Below are 19636 nucleotides of genomic sequence, written 5' to 3'. Positions count from 1 at the left end.
TGTCGCGGCCAAATTTCTGGAATTTATTTCCTAAAGGTTCCAAGAGATTTCCTAAGAGGAAAAGACTTTCGCAAAAAAGTCTGATGGAAAAATTGGAATGGACATTAAGGTTAAGACCATGGCTCAGGTAGTGGCTTGCCAAGTCACTTAAGACCATGGCTCAGTTAGTGGCTTGCCAAGTCACTTAAGACCATGGCTCAGTTAGTGGCTTGCCAAGTCACTTCAAGCCGGTTCCAATATTCCTGACAATATATTAAGGGACCACAATGGTATTGTTTTTCAAACACGTTTCAATAGATATTTTGTAAAAATGCTATTCCGTCTTTATTTAGTTTTAGAGAACTTCAGCAATAGTTGTTTCCAAGTATTTGTTTTGTAGTAATTGCAAGAAAGATACTTTTTAAGTTCAAAGTATACTTTGATGGGTGTTAATGTTGCTTAGTTGGATGAAATTGGCAGGCTGTAGACAAAACAGAAAGTTTTTTTAAATATAATTTGTTGAACAAAAACAAATTAGAATTGGATTTGAACCTCCAGAAAAAATGTGCAGGCACTCTACCAACTAAACTGACGAGCCCTAATGTTAGCGGCCTCCCCCCTATTGTGTCAATTATTTGAGGATTCCAGTCAGAACCATTCAACCTGCATCTGCCGTATAATCACATCCAGGTTTACAACAACCTAGGAAGCGGCAGCCAGGGGATCACCTTAAAGGAACACGTTGCCTTGGATTGGACGAGTTGGTCTATAAAAAGCGTTTGAAAACCGTTTGTTATGAAATGCATATGGTTAGAAGGACGTTTTAAAAGTAGAATACAATGATTGTTATATCAAGCGATAAGCCACAAGGGAAACTGAATCTGTTAATTTTAAAAGAGTTTTGGGTTGGACAAAGGAAAATAATTTATGAAAGCTTCAAGGTTAACAAGGCACACCACAAACAGGTTTTCTTTCATGTTGTTAATGTTTATTACTAGTGCAATGTAACACATGTCGAAAAAAACACAATATTTATAGGTGTTTACTTGTTATCATATTGATAATTTGGAATGCTAGGAAGTGTTAAACCGAGAAATGTCTTTTCAAGAACAAAGTGGAGTTAGTTTTTAAGGTCTTGGAATTTGAACATTTACATCCAAAAACAAATAAAGATGTCAAAAAAAAATAACTTTTGATAAAATAAAAGTCCTTTAAGCATGATGCAGCAATATTAAGTTTATAATATCAACCCACATGACCAAAGTGAGACCGACTGGAGAAATATTCAGGCTCCATGGCTGATTTTGTACCCGTAATATAATGTAATGCAGACATGGATTCAAAAAAAAAAAAATAGCCTTATGATATATAATCTAATGGGAAAATCAGATTTTGTTAAAGGAACACGTTGCCTTGGATCGGTCGAGTTGGTCTTTGAAAAGCGTTTGTTATAAAATGTATATAGGTAGAAAGATGCTGTAAAAGTAGAATACAATGATCCACACAAACATGCCTCGAAATTGTACGGTTTTCCTTTTACCTCGTCGACTAACACAGTCGGCCATTTATGGGAGTCAAATTTTTGACTCCCATAAATGGCCGACCGTGTTAGTTCGCACAGTAAAAGGAAAACCACGCAATTTCGAGGCAAACTTGTGTGGATCATTCTATTCTACTTTTAAAACATCTTTCCAACCATATGCTTTTTATAACAAACGGTTAAAAACGCTTTTTTTATAGACCAACTCGTCCGATCCAAGGCAACGTGTTCCTTTAAAGATCCCAAACATACAAACATTACTATTTGTATGGTTAAGTTAACCTACACTTTATTATGTACCAACCGATCAGGTAACAGTATACATTTTACCTCATGAAAATGTATTAGGAACATTAAAAGAAGTGACAATTCAAACAGTGGTGTATTTTGTCCTTCGCTGACTATGAATCTGGTTTTAAAGACACTGGACACTACTGGTAATTGTCAAAGACCAGTCTTCTCACTTGGTGTATCTCAATATATGCACAAAACAACAAACCTGTGAAAATTTGAACTCACTTGGTCATCAAAGTTGCAAGATAATAATGGAAGAAAAACACCCTTGCCACACAAAGTTGTGTGCTTTCAGATGCTTGATTTTGAGACCTCAAATTTAAATTCCGAGGTCTCAAAATCAAATTCAAATATTTGAGTGGAAAATTACTTCTTTCTCGAAACAACGTTACTTCAAAGGGAGCCGTTTCTCACAATGTTTTATACTTTCAACAGCTCTCCATTGATCGTTAACTTATAAGTGTTTATGCTAACAGTGATTACCAATAGTGTCCAGTGCCTTTAAGTTGAAAAACCCCAAGAATTCATAAAGCACAAAAGAAACAAGTGTACGGTGTTGTATTGATCCAATTAAGTTTGTCAAACATCATGAAAGTTAATCAATTGTGCAAAATAAATTGGTTTTGATTAACTATAAAGTATAAGCTTCTTAACTTACAACAAATTAGTAGTTTAAATAAAAATTTGCATTTTTATGATTTCATTAAATACATACAATTTTCAAAAATCTTCTGTCTCTCAAAAAATATCGCAAGGCACTATTCCTTTTCTTTAATACTTATCTTCCTTTGTACATCTCTAATCCATTAACTGGCATCCAGTTTCAATGACTGGCCAGCAGGACCAGTTAGCTTGTCATTTCATTGTTCTACCAGGTTTTTTACTGGTCCATAAACATAATAAGCACTTTGAGGCGGCCAAAGATAAAGTGCCTTATAAGAGCTCAGTAGTATTATTAACAACATACTGCGACGTTGAAAAGTGGAAATTATATTACTTTAATTTCCTATAAAAAGTCTTTTACTACACTAGGTTTTGACCTGGCAAAGAAACAAAGGAAAGAGTTCCTATGCAATAGACCGTATTGAATTTGACCATGACTTCGCCATTCAAATACCTGCCCTACAACATGGCGTCTGTGAGCGTGTGCGTGTACGTACGTGTGCCATAGAAATCAAACCTGGAACGCTGTGTGCTTCATTGATGTACGCGTTAAGACGCGCATACGGTTTGCCCTCCAAGATGTATGACTGATTCATCGTTCTCGTCGCTGAGATCAATGGAAAAGGGAAAAGGACCTGTCAGTCGGATGCCCGTTATGGTCTCAAAAGTTCCCAAACGATTGTTGTCTCGGTGCAAGGTGCTTGTTATGTTGATCTGCCATTACCAGTATAAATCAGTGGAGTTAAGAAGTTTGTGTTAGGTTGATTGTCAAGACTGTTAGATACCTTCAGTAGACAAGACTGGAATTTGTCAAGAGCTGTCACGATTATTTCTAAAACAAAATAAAACAAGTTCTACGTTAAGTGGTTTTTAGTCATCCATTTTCTACCAGAATGGAAAAGATACAGTTAAGTTTATGATAATAACTGAGCAAAATTATCTAATCAAAACCAGTGATTCATATTATCTAGTTAGTTTGTGAGTTTTAGAGGGAGAATAATGGATGCAAAGTTAGTACATAGGAAAGGAAAGTTTGCGGAATGATTTTTTTTCACGGTTGTTGACTTACGTTGCTTCTTTCTTCTTCAGTAACTCTACTTTCCAAGGAGGCATGTCTCTGTATTTCATTTCATCAGCTTCTCGCTGCTACAAAGTCAAACAGAATAACACAATCACATTTAAAACGTTAAACTAAAATGTACTGAGAGAGAGATTGGTCGCTCACAGGCGGTACTCAATAACAATAATAATAATAATAATAATAATATAATAGTAAATAATAATTATCAATTTTTACAGAGCACTTTATCACAACCCGAAGGGCGTCTCAAAGTACTTCCAACCTTATTACCCCTGGTCACTGGGCCTTCAAACATTCCTTAAACCATCTCAGCTCCCTATCGAACAATCCGATAAATCTACTTAGTGGAAGTATTATATAGAAAGACAGTTATCCAACATTGTACAAAGAACAAACTCTACCTGGCAAGTAGATACACACTTGGTGTTACCGCAAACCAAATATTTATTGATACTTCACCATGCAATGCCTCAAATCATATTGTACACAATAAATTAAATGAAATGGAAGAAATTCTTACATACCTTCTCTATTTTGTAGTCGGTAGCTGCTTGTTGGTTAGCTTTATCAGCTTCCTTCTTAGCCAGGAATCGTCTCTTCCAGTCCGGTAGCTCAAGCCCTCCTTCGCTCACCATTGGTATCTTAGCTAAGAAGTCTGCAGCATAGTACACCTTGGGTCCTTTATCCAAGACAGGACTCAGGTTTCTTGGTGTAGTGTCCTTATTCACCTGTCAATATTAATATTTAAAGTTTCAATAAACTAATTTTAATGACAATTTAATACAATGTATTAGAAATAGGATTTGAAATGCCTCTGGCTACCAAGCAATCTTGGTGGTCTAGTGGCAAGACATTTGCTCTAAAATGGTAAAGGTCATGGGTTCGTATTGCCACCTGAGTACAATGCCTGTGGATTTTATTTTCACAGGACTCGGGAAAGTACCAAGTATACAGTGCTTAACATATTAGTGTGTGGATACATATTCTTTATCCTGATGCTAACCTATTAAAAGGAATATTTACTTAAATAGAAAATTACACTCGGAAAAAGGGAAAGATAGAAGAACAAATTTGATTTCGTGCAGCATGTATTTTGGGTTGATAAAGCCATTTTGAAGAAACTATACATGTCATTCACTCCAAGCTTCCACTGGACATACATGTAGGCATATGTGATGGCTTTCCAAATGTTCCTGTCCAGCATGCAATGGACCCTTCCCATGAAATATGCTAATTACATTCACGCATGCGTACAGACCCTGTTGGTTGGCAAACGCCATAGAGTTGTGCACTAAGCAGACGCGCTATCGCATCTGCGTGACGCACCCATTACCCGTGTACAAAACAGCGCGATGTTCCCGCAATTTGCCAACCAAAACGTTAGTGCGCACGCGCTATGTGCAATTTACATATTTCATGGGAAGGGTCTATTGCCTATGTTCTCATAGGTCAGGTTGGAGTCTTAAGTGCTTTTCACACACCAGCAATTTAACTGGGGTCCCTTGCTAAACTTTAACATGGTTGTAAAATGTAGCAATGTATGACAAGATTTTGCAAGGGAACTTGGGCAATGGTACATTGGTAACATTTTACAACCATGCTACAATTTAACAAGGGACCCTTGCTAAACTACTCTCGTGTGAAAGGGGCTTTATAGTTGGTTCAATGTATGTTTTGCATAGCCCTCCTCTGTCTGTCTTTCCCAATGTTGGGTGCCACGGCACCAGCACAAGGATAACTACCAAAATTATTGAGGAATAATCAAATTATTGAATGACTTAATTAACTTGTAAATTAATTGTCCTAGAAGTTTAGACTTCCCTGGCTTTATTTAAATCACATCTGGTAGCAGCTGGGTCATTGACAATTACAGCCTTAATAAAAAAGATTGTTATTTTTAGATGTCCCTGGCCACTACAGAAAAATCATATAATATACAACTCGTATGCAGAGCACCTAACTACAATTCATGCTGCACAAGTACTGTAGAATGAAGTAAATTAATTTTGCCATCAAAGATACGTTATAGGCATTCATCAATTACAGTTCGTTTTTACATAATTTATTCTGGCTGAAAAATTATAAAAATTCTGACAGTGATGATCTCTAATGGATCGTAGTCTTTTTACATTTGCTGCTAAAAGTGCTTATGGCTATCAATATAATTAAATTTAACTTAACAAAATTGCAATTAATGACAATGAGATTTAAAGCTAGGCTCTTTCGCAATTGAGAGAGCAACCTTTAGGTTTTATATTCAATGAACACATTATGTATAATCATTGGCGGATAAGCTGTTTGCCAAAGCATTTTTATTTTATTTTTATTTATTTTTATAAAGTGGCACCAAGACCTCTATGTCCCCTAGGAAAGTCTAGACCAGAGTGAAGAGATCTAATAATTGCATCATGGACAAATGACTCCGGAAATGAATATTAAAAAGATTGCTAATTGGTAGGCAATTTGTTAACAGCAAAATTAACTCCTTCTCTCTTTTTCAAACAAAGCAAAACAAAAAACAGTTGATATCAGTTTAAAGGATGTAGGAAAGAGAATCATGCTTAGTTTAATTTTATCAAGATTTCTGGACACTCTTGGTAATAATCACTCAAAATAATTGTTAGCATAAAAACTTACTTGTTACAATCAATGGAGAGCTGTTGAAGTGACATAGTTTTTGAGAAAGAAGTAATTTCTCACTAAAATATTTGATTTTTTTTTCGAGACCTCAGAATTAGATCTTGAGGTCTCAAAATCAAGCATCTGAAAGCACACAACATGGGCGTTTTTTCTTTCATTATTCTCTGCCAACTTTGATGACCAGTTGAGCTCAAATTTTCACAGGTTTGTTATTTTATGCGTATATTGAGATACACCAAGTGAGAAGACTGGTCTTTGACAATTACCAATAGTGTCCGGATTCTTTAAATTAAATGCAACATACAAGATCCAGTGGTTGTATTGAATTGAAGACTTCTATCTTACAGAACACTGAGATGTCTCCGAACAAAAAACTGATATTTGTTCAGAAATAAGCTGTCTTATAGGAGGGGGGTATGCTTAATGGAAACAGGTAAACCAGCCAAAATTACATCAAGTATACATTGTTTTGACTAGTGCCCACTAAATTTTCACTTAGCAAAAATTTTTATTAAGCAAAAGCAATATTTTCTGCTTAACAGCTTTATGAAATTGGGCCCTGATAATAGGAAATAGGAAGGAGATTCCATAATAATATGCTGGGAACTAACAAAAGAGTAAATTCTTCAAAATGTCACGGAGGAATACATCTTGAAATTGACTTCTTACCCGAAGGAATCCAGACTGATTGTTTCGTGTTTGTCGGAGCGAGGTCCCAGCCTTTATCTCCGCGATTAAATCAGCATGATTTCCCCTGCTAGGAGAACCTCGAACAAAAACACAAATTGAATTTCCTTACTGGGACTGGGAGATAAATATTCGGGAGATGAATGGAGACAGGAGAACTGGTTGAACTGTAGCATACTGTAGTTTATGTTGAATTAACATTACAGAATTGGTTTTGCTAACAAACAGTTGCTGGCAGTGTAATCCACCATATACATAAACTTACAAACCTGTAGAAGTTTGAGATCGATCAGTCTACTGGGTCACGAAAAAATAGTGAAAAACCGATTACACATTTTGCATGACATCGATTGAAGAAAAAAAATGATTAAAATGCTCACTGAGCAATAAACTCCAAATGCAAAATTAGATTATTAGTTTCTCACTAAATATGACATTTCAGTTATAAATATTTCAAGGGATGTTTTCTACTATCATCATTAGACCGTGTAAGTTTGATGTAAATCTGTGAACTTTGTTTCTGTGATTTTGTTTCTTACCAATTCTGTAATGTTCCTTTAAGAATGTTGTTTTCTGAACAACCCTTTTTGTTAAATCAACAAAATTTAAAAAAAACATTGGGTTATTTTGATAAGTTTGTAGGCAAAATGCTAAATGATATGCATGTTGGGATATGTGTTCTGAATTGAGCTAGGAGGGTAGTATAAATTTAATGTATTAGAAAACCTGCATTTCTTTCTTGGCGAGTACAAAGTATTTTTTCTTCTTCAAAATTTAAGTAAAAATCGGAAGTAAATTTATACATTTGTAGTGACATTGTAGAAAGAATCCTCTGAATTATAACCCCCAGGAGGTTCAGGGGCTTCATCCTATAGACTAAGGGGAGTCTCAAACCCACTATTTTTGCCATTTACAAAGGATGCCTAAGGGAATAAGTTTTAAAAGATTTTGATAATAGTTTAAGACTTACTTGATGGTCTCGGGGAGCTGTTTGAGCTGGTGGGCTTCAGAACCACACCAGCCAGATCACTGGGTGACGGTGGACCTGCCACATGAGATGACAGACGTGGTGATACACTGCTGGTCGGACTGCGGTGGTTAAAGCCATTAGGGAGAGCTGGTGGAGGTGGAGGAGTGGGTGATGGAGTGACTATACTAGAGGTGATGAAAGACAAACGTGACGACACATCGCGTGGTTTGCGATTGTGATCAGTTCCATTTGAAAGTCCAAAGGGTGGCGCTGCTAAAGCCGTTGGTATCACAATCTTATTTGGTCTGTTGGGAGTTATCGCTCTCAAATCAGGAGGTGGTGAGTTGGTGAGAGGTGGTGGTGAGTTGATAAGAGGTGGTGGTGAGGACAGTATGTGTGCTTGTCTTCGAAGCGGCGGTGATTTGATGACTGCTTCCAGAGATGAATTAAGCGGAATCATTTGCACCGATCGTTTCTTTGGGCTCATCTGATTATCCTCTCTCCGTGCGATTTCTTCCACCATCACCGTCGTGCTGAATCGTAGCTCTTTCTTGTCAGGTGAGAGCTTTGTCGGAGATGTAACTGTTTCATCAGGACTTTGTGATGTCCAAGCATTCTTCGGAGATGATATGACAGACTCTTCTCTCGCGGTCTGTCTCCGGAGACTCTTCTTTGGCGAAATGGCAGGTGGGGTGGTTACCGATTTTTTTTCTTGAGGAATAGTGTTCTCCCTTCCATCATCCGTTTGAGTTCCTTGAGTGCAAACGTCTTTTGCGTCGTGAAATTTCTGAGGAGACTTTTTTGTTTTCTTCGGAGTGATTTTGACAAAACCTTGCCGTGAGGGGTCGATTTCAGAAAGTTTATCGAAAAGCTGGACGTACTCTGGATCAGGTGTAGGCTCCGGTGACTCGGTGACTTCATAGCAACCAAGACGTTCGATGAGTTCCTCACCGATGGTTCCCATGGAGGATGAGCTCTCGTGGTCAGACAGGATGGAGGACGATAAAGAGGAGGAGGTTGGGGAGCTGTGTTTGACGTACACTCCAGCCTCATGATCAGAAGGGATGTTGTGACAACTGCGTCCTTTGCCCTTGACCTTTCCACTCTGAAACAAAATAGAACATAAACAAGATTAATTTACTATTTGAATTCAAAGTTGCTTCTAGGTTAAGTTTTCTATAGCCACAACAAAAACAAGAAAAGTACCCTGATTTCAACTTTTATAAGACAATTGAAACAAATAACAAATAATATATTTAAACTTAAAATCTTTAAACAAAGGTAGCAGTAATAAAATGAATGCTTCACTTTTAAGCTTTTACTGAATATACATATGTACAAGGCTGGCCGAATTTCAAGAACATTATTTGTGAAAACAAAAAAACAATCAAAACACAAAACAATTATGCTTACCAGCCTAAATACCATCTCATATATTATACCAGTTGTGACTTGTTTTCTGCTATTTTTTGCTCAGCAGAAACTTACTAAGCAATGTTTTCTGCTTCAGCAACTCTATAAAATAAAGCACTCGAGTTTGGGTAATGAAGAGGTGTAGTGTGTCACAAAGAACTTATGAAGCCAGGGGTGGATTTCACAAAGGTAGTCTTAACTTGGGACTAGTCCTAGGCAATGCTAAGAGATAGGACCAGTCCTAAGTTAAGATGAGTTACTGGTCCTAGCTTAGGACTGGTCCCATCTCTTAGCATTGCCTAGGACTAGTCCTAAGTTAGGACTACCTTTGTGAAATCCACCCCAGGTTCTTATGAACTACTGACAACAAACTGATTTAATTTAGTCAACTTACCCTTTTCTCGATACTTCGAAGATATTTTGAAACTTGTAGATGACCGCACTTTTTGGCTAGATCGGACGCAACAAGAAAGTCTTTATCTTCTTTGTTTACATCACAACCATGCTCAACTAAAATCTTGGCGCACTGTGAATAAAATCAAACCGAAATTAACAAATGAATATTTAGTAAAATTATTCCTAGGAATTATGTTTAATTATTTCTGCTAACCCCTAATAATATGAAGCGTTTATATAGCTCTCTACAGAGAACAGAGCGCTTTACATAAGACTAGGAAAAAAAGAAAAACGAACTAGGATGGGTGGGGAAACAGAAATGTCTTGAGGAGGCTTTTGAACACAGGCAACGAGATCGCCTCTCGCAGACCCGCGGGGAGCTCATTCCATAGGCAAGGGGCAGCCATGGAGAATGAGCTATCCCCAGCTTTCCGTCTAGTTAAGGAACAGAAAGCCGGGTCTGATCAGCTGATGAGCGGAGTTGTTGCCCCTCCGACACTATTGTTAATTCCTCAAAATAATTGTTAGCATACAAACTTACTTGGTAATGAGCAATGGAGAGCTGTTGATAGTATAAAACATTGTGAGAAACGATTTTCTTTGAAGTAAAATAGTTTTTGAGAAAGAAGATATTTTTAATAGTCACAGGTCTGGAATGTTATCTTGAAAAGGAAAAGGCAATTTTTATATTGTAACGACACTTCCATTGGAAAATCTTAAAATCTAAGGGAAACATTTAAGGGGAACCAAGACCAAGGCCAGGGGCAACAGAGGTCATCGCTTCTGTGTGTAATTCTAGGGTTCGATTTCATCAAAGCAATAAAATCCATCGTAAGACAAATTGTCAGTGTCACCATAGTGATTTGTATTGTGACATCACACTATACTTAGCAACTACGATTGATTTGCAGCTACGATCAATCTTAGCTCTTTGTGAAATCAGCCCAAGGCCTGTAATCATTATCATTTTTATCCAAGCCCCCACCTTCAATGATCTCCAAACTCTAACGCCCTTCAGTACATAAATCCACCTGTAGTGTTACTAACGCATACCTCTAATTGACCATGCTCAGCAGCGTCATGTAATGGAGTACCTCCAAGGTGATCTTTATCACAGGTTGCTCCATTCCCCAGCAGCCATCGGACTACATTTGACTGACCACGGCTAGCAGCAAAGTGAAGAGGAGTAGCACCATCGTTATCTCTCTCCATTGGCAACACGCCTTGCTCTTGGATCTGAAACACAATACTAGGAATAATTAGAATCGGATCATGCCCAATGGTAGAAGGTGTCCTCTCCAGAATTTTCCTATACCTTAACAAACTCCTTTTCTCCTCCTGCTGGAAGTTCAGCAAATATAAAAAAGAAAAATATTTTAGGCCCTGTGAATAATTCCCTGGTCAAGTAAAAGTTTTGAGCTACAGGGTGTGGTCTACTAGTGCAGATTGTCTTAAAAAATCAAGCACTATCTCCAAATTCTTCATCATTATTGAAACTTTCATTTCAAGTGGATTGCAAATAGAAAAATTCTCAGTTTTTCACAATTTGTTTTCTGGGTCATTAAGCCAGTGTGGTCACTCCCTCTATTGTTTTCACTCCTGATGCTTTTCTTTATCAGTCTTTTACATTTAAAAAAACACAATGAAGCTTTTCCATGGAAACCACCTCCTAGAACAAATAACTAAACCTTTCCTCTATCCAGACAACTCAATAAGGTTCAAGTATGTAAATCATGAAACCACTTCAAATTTGAAGAGGCTTCAATAAGTGCCTGGTACGTGCTTGTGGCATGCTTTCAACCATTAGCCACAAAAGTATGTTCTGTCGTTTCCGTTTAATTATAGGTATATATGCATTTTGATGTTCTGATTACAAATCAAACATGCTTGAAAATGCCAGTCAGAGAACAAATGTTTGCAAAAATACAATTCATAGTATGACAAACCACAAGGAAGACTGACACCATATGACTATATTGGATAACTCAGTTGGTAGAGTGCTGGGACATTAATCCAGAGGTTGTGGGTTCAAATCCTGCTATGGTAAATATTTTGTTTGTACATTCCAAAAAAATGCAACGACAAATTTGCAGATGGATTTCCTTTTTTATTCATAAATATTTTGGTTTTAAACCAGAATACAAAATAATTAAAACAGGTTTTTGAGGGCGGCAGCCTTTTCCCTTCTTCTCAAGGGTTGGGGTGGATAAAAGGTGTTACTAACTGAAGGTCGGAGTTTATTGGAGGGGATGCCTGGCCATTAGATACAATAGCTTACCATCAAATACATGGATTGTATTAGTCTTGCCAGGGAGTGAACGGGGGGGTGCCCTAGCTCTCAACGCTCTTTGTATATCTGCTGTTTTCTGGTTGTTAAAAACAAATAACTCTAACAACAAAGTAAACCCATCAGCAAATGAATCATTGCATTTTTGGATTAAACAAAGACAAAATTACTTCAGCGGGATTTGAACCGCTGACCTCCAGATTAACGCGCCATCACTCCACCATACTTGCTTGAAGGATCTTCATAGGGCTTGATAGCTCAGCTGGTAGAGTGCTGGCATATAAATCTGGAGGTTAAGGTTCATATCCCACTGCAGTATATTTGTCTTTGTTCATTCAAAAAATGCAATAGTTCCTCAATCAAAGATGGATTTACTTTTTTCCAGAATTATTCGGCCAGAACTCAAAATAATTAAAGTAGTTTTTGTGACAGAAACCTTCATCCCTTCTCATGGGTGGATCAAGATGGTTGTTGGCTAAAGGAGTTTTTCGGCCTGGATGCCTGGGCCCAATTTCATAGAGCTGCTCAGCACAAAAATTTGCTTAGCATGAAATTTCTTCCTTGATAAAAACAGGACTACCAACCAAATTTCCATTTGTTGGATATTGCTTGTTACTGGTATTCAGCTGTCGTTTCTATCCTGAAAATCATGTGGAAATTTGGTTGGTGATCCGGTTTTTATCAAGGCAAAAATGTCATGCTAAGCAAATTTGTGTGCTTAGCAGCTCTATGAAATTGGGCCCAGGACATTGATTAGAACAGTGTACCACCATATTCATACATTGTATGAGGCTTGCCGGGGAGTAAAGGGGCTGGGGGAGGGGAGATGTACCCTCTCCACACTATCTGTATCTGCTGTCTTCTATACTCTATGGTTCTTACCAGCCATATGACACAGTGTAGTTGGCCGGTCTGTGCTGCGGCATGTACAGGTTGCATCCCATCATTTGCCCGCAGGTGCACATTGGCCCCCGCTTTCTTCACAAGATGTTGTAGGCTCGCTAAGTTGCCATTCTGGGCTGCAAAGTATGCTGGTGTTGCACCGTTCTCAGTTCGCTCATTTGCCATGCTGCATTGAACAGAAAAAAACACAAATATTAAAATAAATATAACTAGTTTTGCTCCAATATTTTCCAAGCTATCAAATGTAACTACAATAAACACAATTATCAGTTAAGACTTTTCTGAAGAAATGGTTGGAAGTGACTGAAATTATATTAATCTCAACTGATTGTTTTTGTGATAGGGAAAACTTTATATGAGAGATTTTTCACAGCAAGAAACATTCAATTAATATAACCAGAATTATTTTTTTTGAATGGTAGTTATATTTCCTTCATACACTGTTATTCATTATAACAGATTGGGGATTAAAAGTATGATTTTGTTGTTAATTTAAAAGCTTCTATTTTCCCTGACTTGCTCCAAATGTAGATTGAATTAGTACTTATATAGCCTTTAAATTATTAAATTTATGTTATGTTAAATATCCAACTATTAAAAACAAATTTCTGACTTGTCATTATACCTTATACTGCGACTTGAACACCCAGCAGGGTGGATTTGTGTGCATTACAAGTCTTTATTATTATTATAAATTCAAGTAACTTGAAGGTAAACACTCAATCAATCAACAAAATAAAATAAAACAAAACAAGAGTTGATGCCTGAAAAATTTAATAACATTTTAATGGGTTTCTGTCACTCAATTCACTATTTTCAATATGATTTCAATAATGGCTCTCTAGTTTGACTTTGACCATGTAATTTTTCAGTTTCTATCTCTCAGATATAAATAAAACAGGAAAACCGCAGTAGAACCCACTCTCTTGTGTCAATATACATTAGAGTAAAGGGATGCGAATGTTGACGAAGGCTCGGTTTTCTATTTTTATTTCTGAGATGTCTGCTGGGGATTTAGACGGTCTTTGTTTTTGTCAAAACAAACGTGTTCCGTGTGTAGAATCAGCATTTCATTTCAGAAAAATGACAAATTATTTGTGATATTACTTTTAAATTTAATAAAATTGAAGAGGGGTGTATATGTGCATTTTGATTCACGCAGTGTCTAACCATACAATATTCAAATAGCAGGAAAAATTATAAATTTAATATTAGAAAATTTCAGATTGTTTTTTTAAAGGTTTTTGTTGGTCTTGTTATTTTTGTTTTATGTCGGTAAGGCTTCAAATATTTATTAAGTGTTTATTCAGACATTATGTTTTCTCTGAACAATTATTATGAAACTTCCAGAAGAATTTATTTAATATGAAACACATTTCATTCAACAATCTTAATCTACATGTTTTTCTACATGATTATCACAAAATAAAAACAGGTAAAAAATGAAATACTTAAATATTACTTAATAATACATTTTAATGTTAATTTACTTTTACAAAATAAGTGCAGCTTTGGTCGAATTTTACAAAACAAACATTTTTTAAAGTATTATTTAGCCTATTTACGTTTTACTGAAGAGTGTGATCTGAATTTAATGGGAATATTAAATGATTACCGGGCTGTTTGCAAATTGCATATTCCTAGCAAAAATTTAGAGACTAACAACTTGAAAACAAGACTTGTCCATTTCAGTCTTCATCCTCACACTAAATGAGTAGGCTTATTTGAGTGCCATGCTTCACAAAAAGCAGGTGTTCCTGGCTTGCAGGTTGGAATAGTTCAGGATGAAACGCCTACAAAAGACTTCCTGGCGATAACACACAATAATGGCACATTTTCACCCGCTACAATTTGCATAAAAATGGTTTCTCTTTAAAGGAGGAATTACTTCAAGCCCAATGATTTTGCAAATTTCAATAAATATGACTAATCATAAAAACAAAAAATTATATTGAACTGTTATTTTCATTTATTTTATTTTTATTTTTTATATATATATTTTATTTTACTTATTATTATTATTATTAGGGGGGGGGGGGGTTTGGTGGGTTTTTTTATTTTATTTTTAGATGCGGCTTTTGGCAATCAAAGCATTAAATGCATTACTTAATATGTTTCAATTGAATTACTGTTATGTTTGGTTTTTATCTATTTTGTATACTCGTTTTGAGTTTTTAAAAATGATAGTTTGAATGTTTGTTGTATTTTTTTTTATATTTCTAAGGTAAAAAATGAAGTGCAACATTTTCAGTTCTATTATTTTTTGCAATCAAGTTGGCCCCTAATTGTCAATGTATACTGATGCAATTGCAGAGTTATTTTAGTGCCTTCAATTCTGTCTAGAAGCCCCACAGTTTATTTATTGATTTGTTTTTATAGTAACTTTGCTGTTTATGAAGTGTTGGGGATGTTTCTATAGTCTGTCATTTGCATAATCACATATGTTTTCAAGTGGTAAGTTGAAGCACAGTCATAATAAACAATGGAAATAATATTCCAGATGTTAGCAAAAATCAATATTTGAATATTATGGAATAATGAATGAAGAGCGGTATATGAATAAACAGTATGCAGTTATGCAATAAAATATTGAATGTATTTATACATTTACTAATTTATTGCAAATTTAGCCACAACTAAGTAATCCAGAAAGTTTTATGGTGCTTTAGTCTGTGATTTTCTTGGATCCTTAACTAGTGGAAAGAGGAAGGGGTGGGGATCATTTACTAATCTAAAATATAGATTGTTGTCAGTCCTGAGTTTTTTTTCTGTAAACGATTGCCAGAGTGAAGGATTCAGAAGCCTTGTGGTTGGTAGGACAAAACAACAATGTCTGTATCAAAGAGTCAGGCATTTTTATACCAAAATCCAAATAATTGTGGAATGGTATGGAGAAAATTTAGGCCACACATGCACAAGAAAGACCAATGTGGAATGGTGATTAAGAGGACTTCCTTCTGCAGGGGAGCGACATAGGCTAGATAGATAGATAGATATAGAAAGATAGATTTCCCAAACTGCATAGTCTGTCAGGGTTTAAGGTGTCAAAAGGTAGATTTCCTGACAAAATAATTGTTGTTCATCTTTTTTATATTATAAAAAGGTTTTATAAAATATAGCCACCCTAGAGTCCAAATTCATTCCTACCAAGTTGAGATATTTATTTTGTTCTATGGTCGGGACAACCAGGGATTGACACATCCATCGGAATTTCATGGCCAGAATCATTGATGGATGTGGGAATTTGTTTCATGCTTTACTGCATAAAACACTTAACATTAGAGTTCAGTCACAACAGCCATTGAGGGTTGCTATAAGTGGTGAACTGAAAGATGGTTCACACTTATGCTTCTTTGATTTGGTAAGATCCGTTATGTTAATTAGAGACTAGCAGATTTAATATTAATTGATAAAAATGTCAAAAACTCATTATTTTTCTCCAATTCTATATTGTAACTTTCTAGAATTTCTATCAGTTGATACACAGTAAACAAACTAAGTAATTAATCTCAGTTTTTGGGGCATGCTGAACAGCAAATTTTGATGCATTGTAAAAGTAAGTTTTTCTTGACATAATATAACTGGAAACAATGAATTTGAAGTGTGAGATATATGAAGGCTTTGAAGCTTTGCTTGGTCATAAAAAAAATTTTCCCTGAAGAAATGAGCAATGAATACAATACTCTTCAAAACATTGAGATCATATCCAACCAATGGTTCTTTTCATTTACCCTGAAAATTGACTTGCTATGAACAAAGAAATAATTTGATGCAAATTATTTGTTTTGTTTGATAGGTACTAATATTAAATGAATTGAATTCATACAGAGAGAAAAAAAACAGCGATTTTCAAACAGGGAATATTACAGAACAATGTTAGCCAATTAATTTACCAGACATTGGCAGATATGATTACCTAATGGTTTAGATTGTTTACTCAACGTGATCAAAGTACAAGGTTAAGTGTAGACAGGAATTTGCAGGTGTTAAAAGTGATCAATACATTTAATTAAATAAGCCAAATACAGAATAGCATGAGGTCATCATGATATTAGCATTTGTATGCAAAGTAAACTGGGATTTTTTATAAAGGGTAAACATTTATAAAAGAAATTGCACAAGTTGCCACATTCCAGCTAGAGATCTGAAATCTAAGTCATAAAATTGTCAACAATTTCAAGTGAACAGTTAAGAAAGAATACCCTATAAGGAAACATATGTTACAAAATCTCAGCATGTATTAATTTGCAGAATTGTTTGTTTGACAGTAATTTAAATTCATAAAATTTGTCACAGTTCAGTTGCATGTTTACTGTTTTTATCATTATAGGTATCTTGTCATAAAAGTGACAATCATTTTAGAAATATTTTTCCCTGTAACAATAAAGACATTTGTTTATGCGTGTTGTGTTGTTATTTGGCCTTGGAGAAAGATAGATCTGCTATAGGGTTGAAAACGCAAGGCCGTTTTGTTGTTGTGATTATTTTTTTCACTATGAATAAGCAATCCAAGACATCTTGGGGATGATGAGTTCTCTCCTCCTCAAAGCACATCTTACATCATCGAGAGACCATCACTATAAAAATCAAATCCCCATTGAGGATAGGAGTAATGAGACAAATGCATAATTTACTTTCTTAGACACAAAGCCTTTAAAGGCACTGTACACATTTGGTAATTGTTGAAGACCAGTATTCTCACTTAGTGTATCCCAACATATGCATAAACAACAAGTGAATAGTTTTACTCAAGTGGTCATCGAAGTTGCGAGAGAGTAATATAAGAAAAATCACCCGAATTTGTGTGCTTTATCTGCCTATAGAAGGCTTCAGCTGAAGTCAGTCATTATTTGAGTTCGAACTTACCTCTTTCTTAAAAACTAAGCTGCTTCTGAGGGAGCCGTTTCTCACAATGGTGTATACCATCAATAGCTGCTTGTTACCAAGTAAGTGTTTATGCTTATAATTATTTTGAGTATTTACCAATAGTGTCCAGTGCCTTTAAGGATGACTTACTCTGGCAACGCATTGATGAGATATAACAGACATGATAAGTCCCCTTTGGCTGCAGCATAATGTAAGACGCTAACACCTCTTCTGTCCTTGTCTCTAAGGTCTAGAGCTCTCTCCTCTACAAGGTATTGCAGATGATTAAGATGTCCAAATCTACAAAGGGGAAAGTGACATTGATCAGATGTGACATCTTAATTTTAAAGACAAAAAAAACCAGGATTGGTCGAGCTGACAAAGTATTCAGACAGTGTTCATGTTTTGTGTTATCAATCATGAAAATAACAAACCTGTAGAAATTTTGCCTCAAATCTGCTGTGGGAGTCGGGAGGAAATAGAGAAAACATGGAGAATTGACATGTAAATATTGGTTAGATTTTAAATCTCATTAAATGTTTTTGTGCAAAGCAATTTAAATGTAAACTAAGTATTCACAACATAAAAATCCAAACAAGAACAGTCAAGGGAAAATATTTTTCAAAGTAAAACTTAAGAGAATAACTAATTTTGAGCAATCTCTCTTACAAGGGGCAACATTTCATTGAACAAGTTACATTCCATTGCTTATAAAATATCGGTTTTAAACACAGTGTGTGGTTCATATAATTATTCATTATGTGATTGCTGGTATGACAGTGCGGGTCAAGGGCCTAAATCACACATGATTGAGTGTTTGTGAAAAACGTTCATAACAAATTTATAACCAACTTGAACAAACACTCTAAATATGAAAAGTTAATGAATAACTTCAAATAATATACAGACAAAATATGAACAAAATTATCAATTGGACTTTAAATATTGATGGTCCATTGAGTCAAGTTATTTTGAATATGTGCCATGTTCCAATTTGTACTATTTTCCTCCTTGTACAGAAGTATAACCCCTTGAAGTATAAGTCCTCTGAGAATTCTTGAAATTCCATTGAACACAATGAGAACAATGGGGGGGGGGAGGGGCACCATCCATGCCACATATCGAGCACCAATGCCCCCCCCCTTTTCCCCCAAGTCGCAGTTTCGTTGCATCAGTTTGAAATGGGAAAGACAAGATAGTTTCACCACAATGAGTTAAAAGGTAAAAAATTCCATATAACAATAAATTTAGTAAATTCGAAGAAAAGAACATTTCATAAGAAAACAATTGGAAACCAAATAATAGATTTCTTTCTGTCAGTTAGTGAAAGAGCACTAATTGTTGTCATTTTACATGAAGACTAATTAACTCAGAAGGTACTGATTTACAAATTAAAATAAATCTCAATATTTGCATAAAATAATCAATGTTAAGTACCTTGCACTAAGATGTAAAACTGTCGCCCCATTATAGTCTCTAGCGTTTTCCGGACAGCCCCATTGGAGCAGATATTCCAGGCATGCCTGGTGGCCTGCAGCGGCCGCGTCATGGCTCGGTAAAGCACCATTCTGAGCCGTAGCAATCGTAGAATGACCCGCATCTTCCACAAAGAATTTCACAAGGTCTAAATTTCCAGAGCGAGCAGCAAGATGCAGGCATGTCGCCCCGTACGGGTCCCGTATATTGCGGCCGAGTTGACCCGTTGCGAGGAGGCGTTTGACGGTAGCGAGCTGTCCCGTGCGAACCGCTCGCAACACTTCATTTGTGCTCATATTGTCATCACAATGTCACCAGTTTCCACTTATTTTTGTCCACTTGTTTCATAACTGAAATAATCCTTTTCTTTCAGATTCTTCAAGAAAAACACTATATCAATCATTACATTCTCCAAACATGATACACTTGTTTGGCCGGCTG

General features: G+C 35.9%; 1 protein-coding gene across 1 annotated transcript; it reads right to left on the bottom strand.

The window, feature by feature from the left end:
- Window positions 1-13: 13 nt before the first annotated feature.
- LOC139950424 (uncharacterized) lies at window positions 14-19624 on the bottom strand. Its single transcript, XM_071949099.1, has 10 exons — window positions 19157-19624; window positions 17870-18019; window positions 12833-13019; window positions 10717-10899; window positions 9662-9793; window positions 7855-8959; window positions 6867-6964; window positions 4082-4285; window positions 3546-3622; window positions 14-3308 (listed from the first exon to the last, which is right to left on the bottom strand). Exons 1-10 carry the CDS (start codon window positions 19489-19491, stop codon window positions 3287-3289), a joined length of 2493 nt encoding a protein of 830 aa, XP_071805200.1. The 5' UTR covers window positions 19492-19624; the 3' UTR covers window positions 14-3286.
- Between the last annotated feature and the right edge of the window lie 12 nt (window positions 19625-19636).

The sequence above is a fragment of the Asterias amurensis genome, chromosome 18 (genome assembly GCF_032118995.1).
Source record: "Asterias amurensis chromosome 18, ASM3211899v1".
Lineage (NCBI taxonomy): Eukaryota > Metazoa > Echinodermata > Asteroidea > Forcipulatida > Asteriidae > Asterias > Asterias amurensis.
Note: the sequence above shows the minus strand (reverse complement) of the source record. Positions and strands in the feature narration are given on the sequence as shown.

Excerpts from the sequence above, each read along its gene's own strand:
- LOC139950424 (XM_071949099.1), bottom strand. The coding sequence starts at position 19,491 with ATGAGCACAAATGAAGTGTTGCGAGCGGTTCGCACGGGACAGCTCGCT. Across the intron at positions 10,900-12,832 it reads TACACTGTGTCATATGGCTG|ATCCAAGAGCAAGGCGTGTT; the intron begins GTAAGAACCATA and ends ATTGTGTTTCAG. Across the intron at positions 3,309-3,545 it reads CTGAAGAAGAAAGAAGCAAC|AAATAATCGTGACAGCTCTT; the intron begins GTAAGTCAACAA and ends ATTTTGTTTTAG.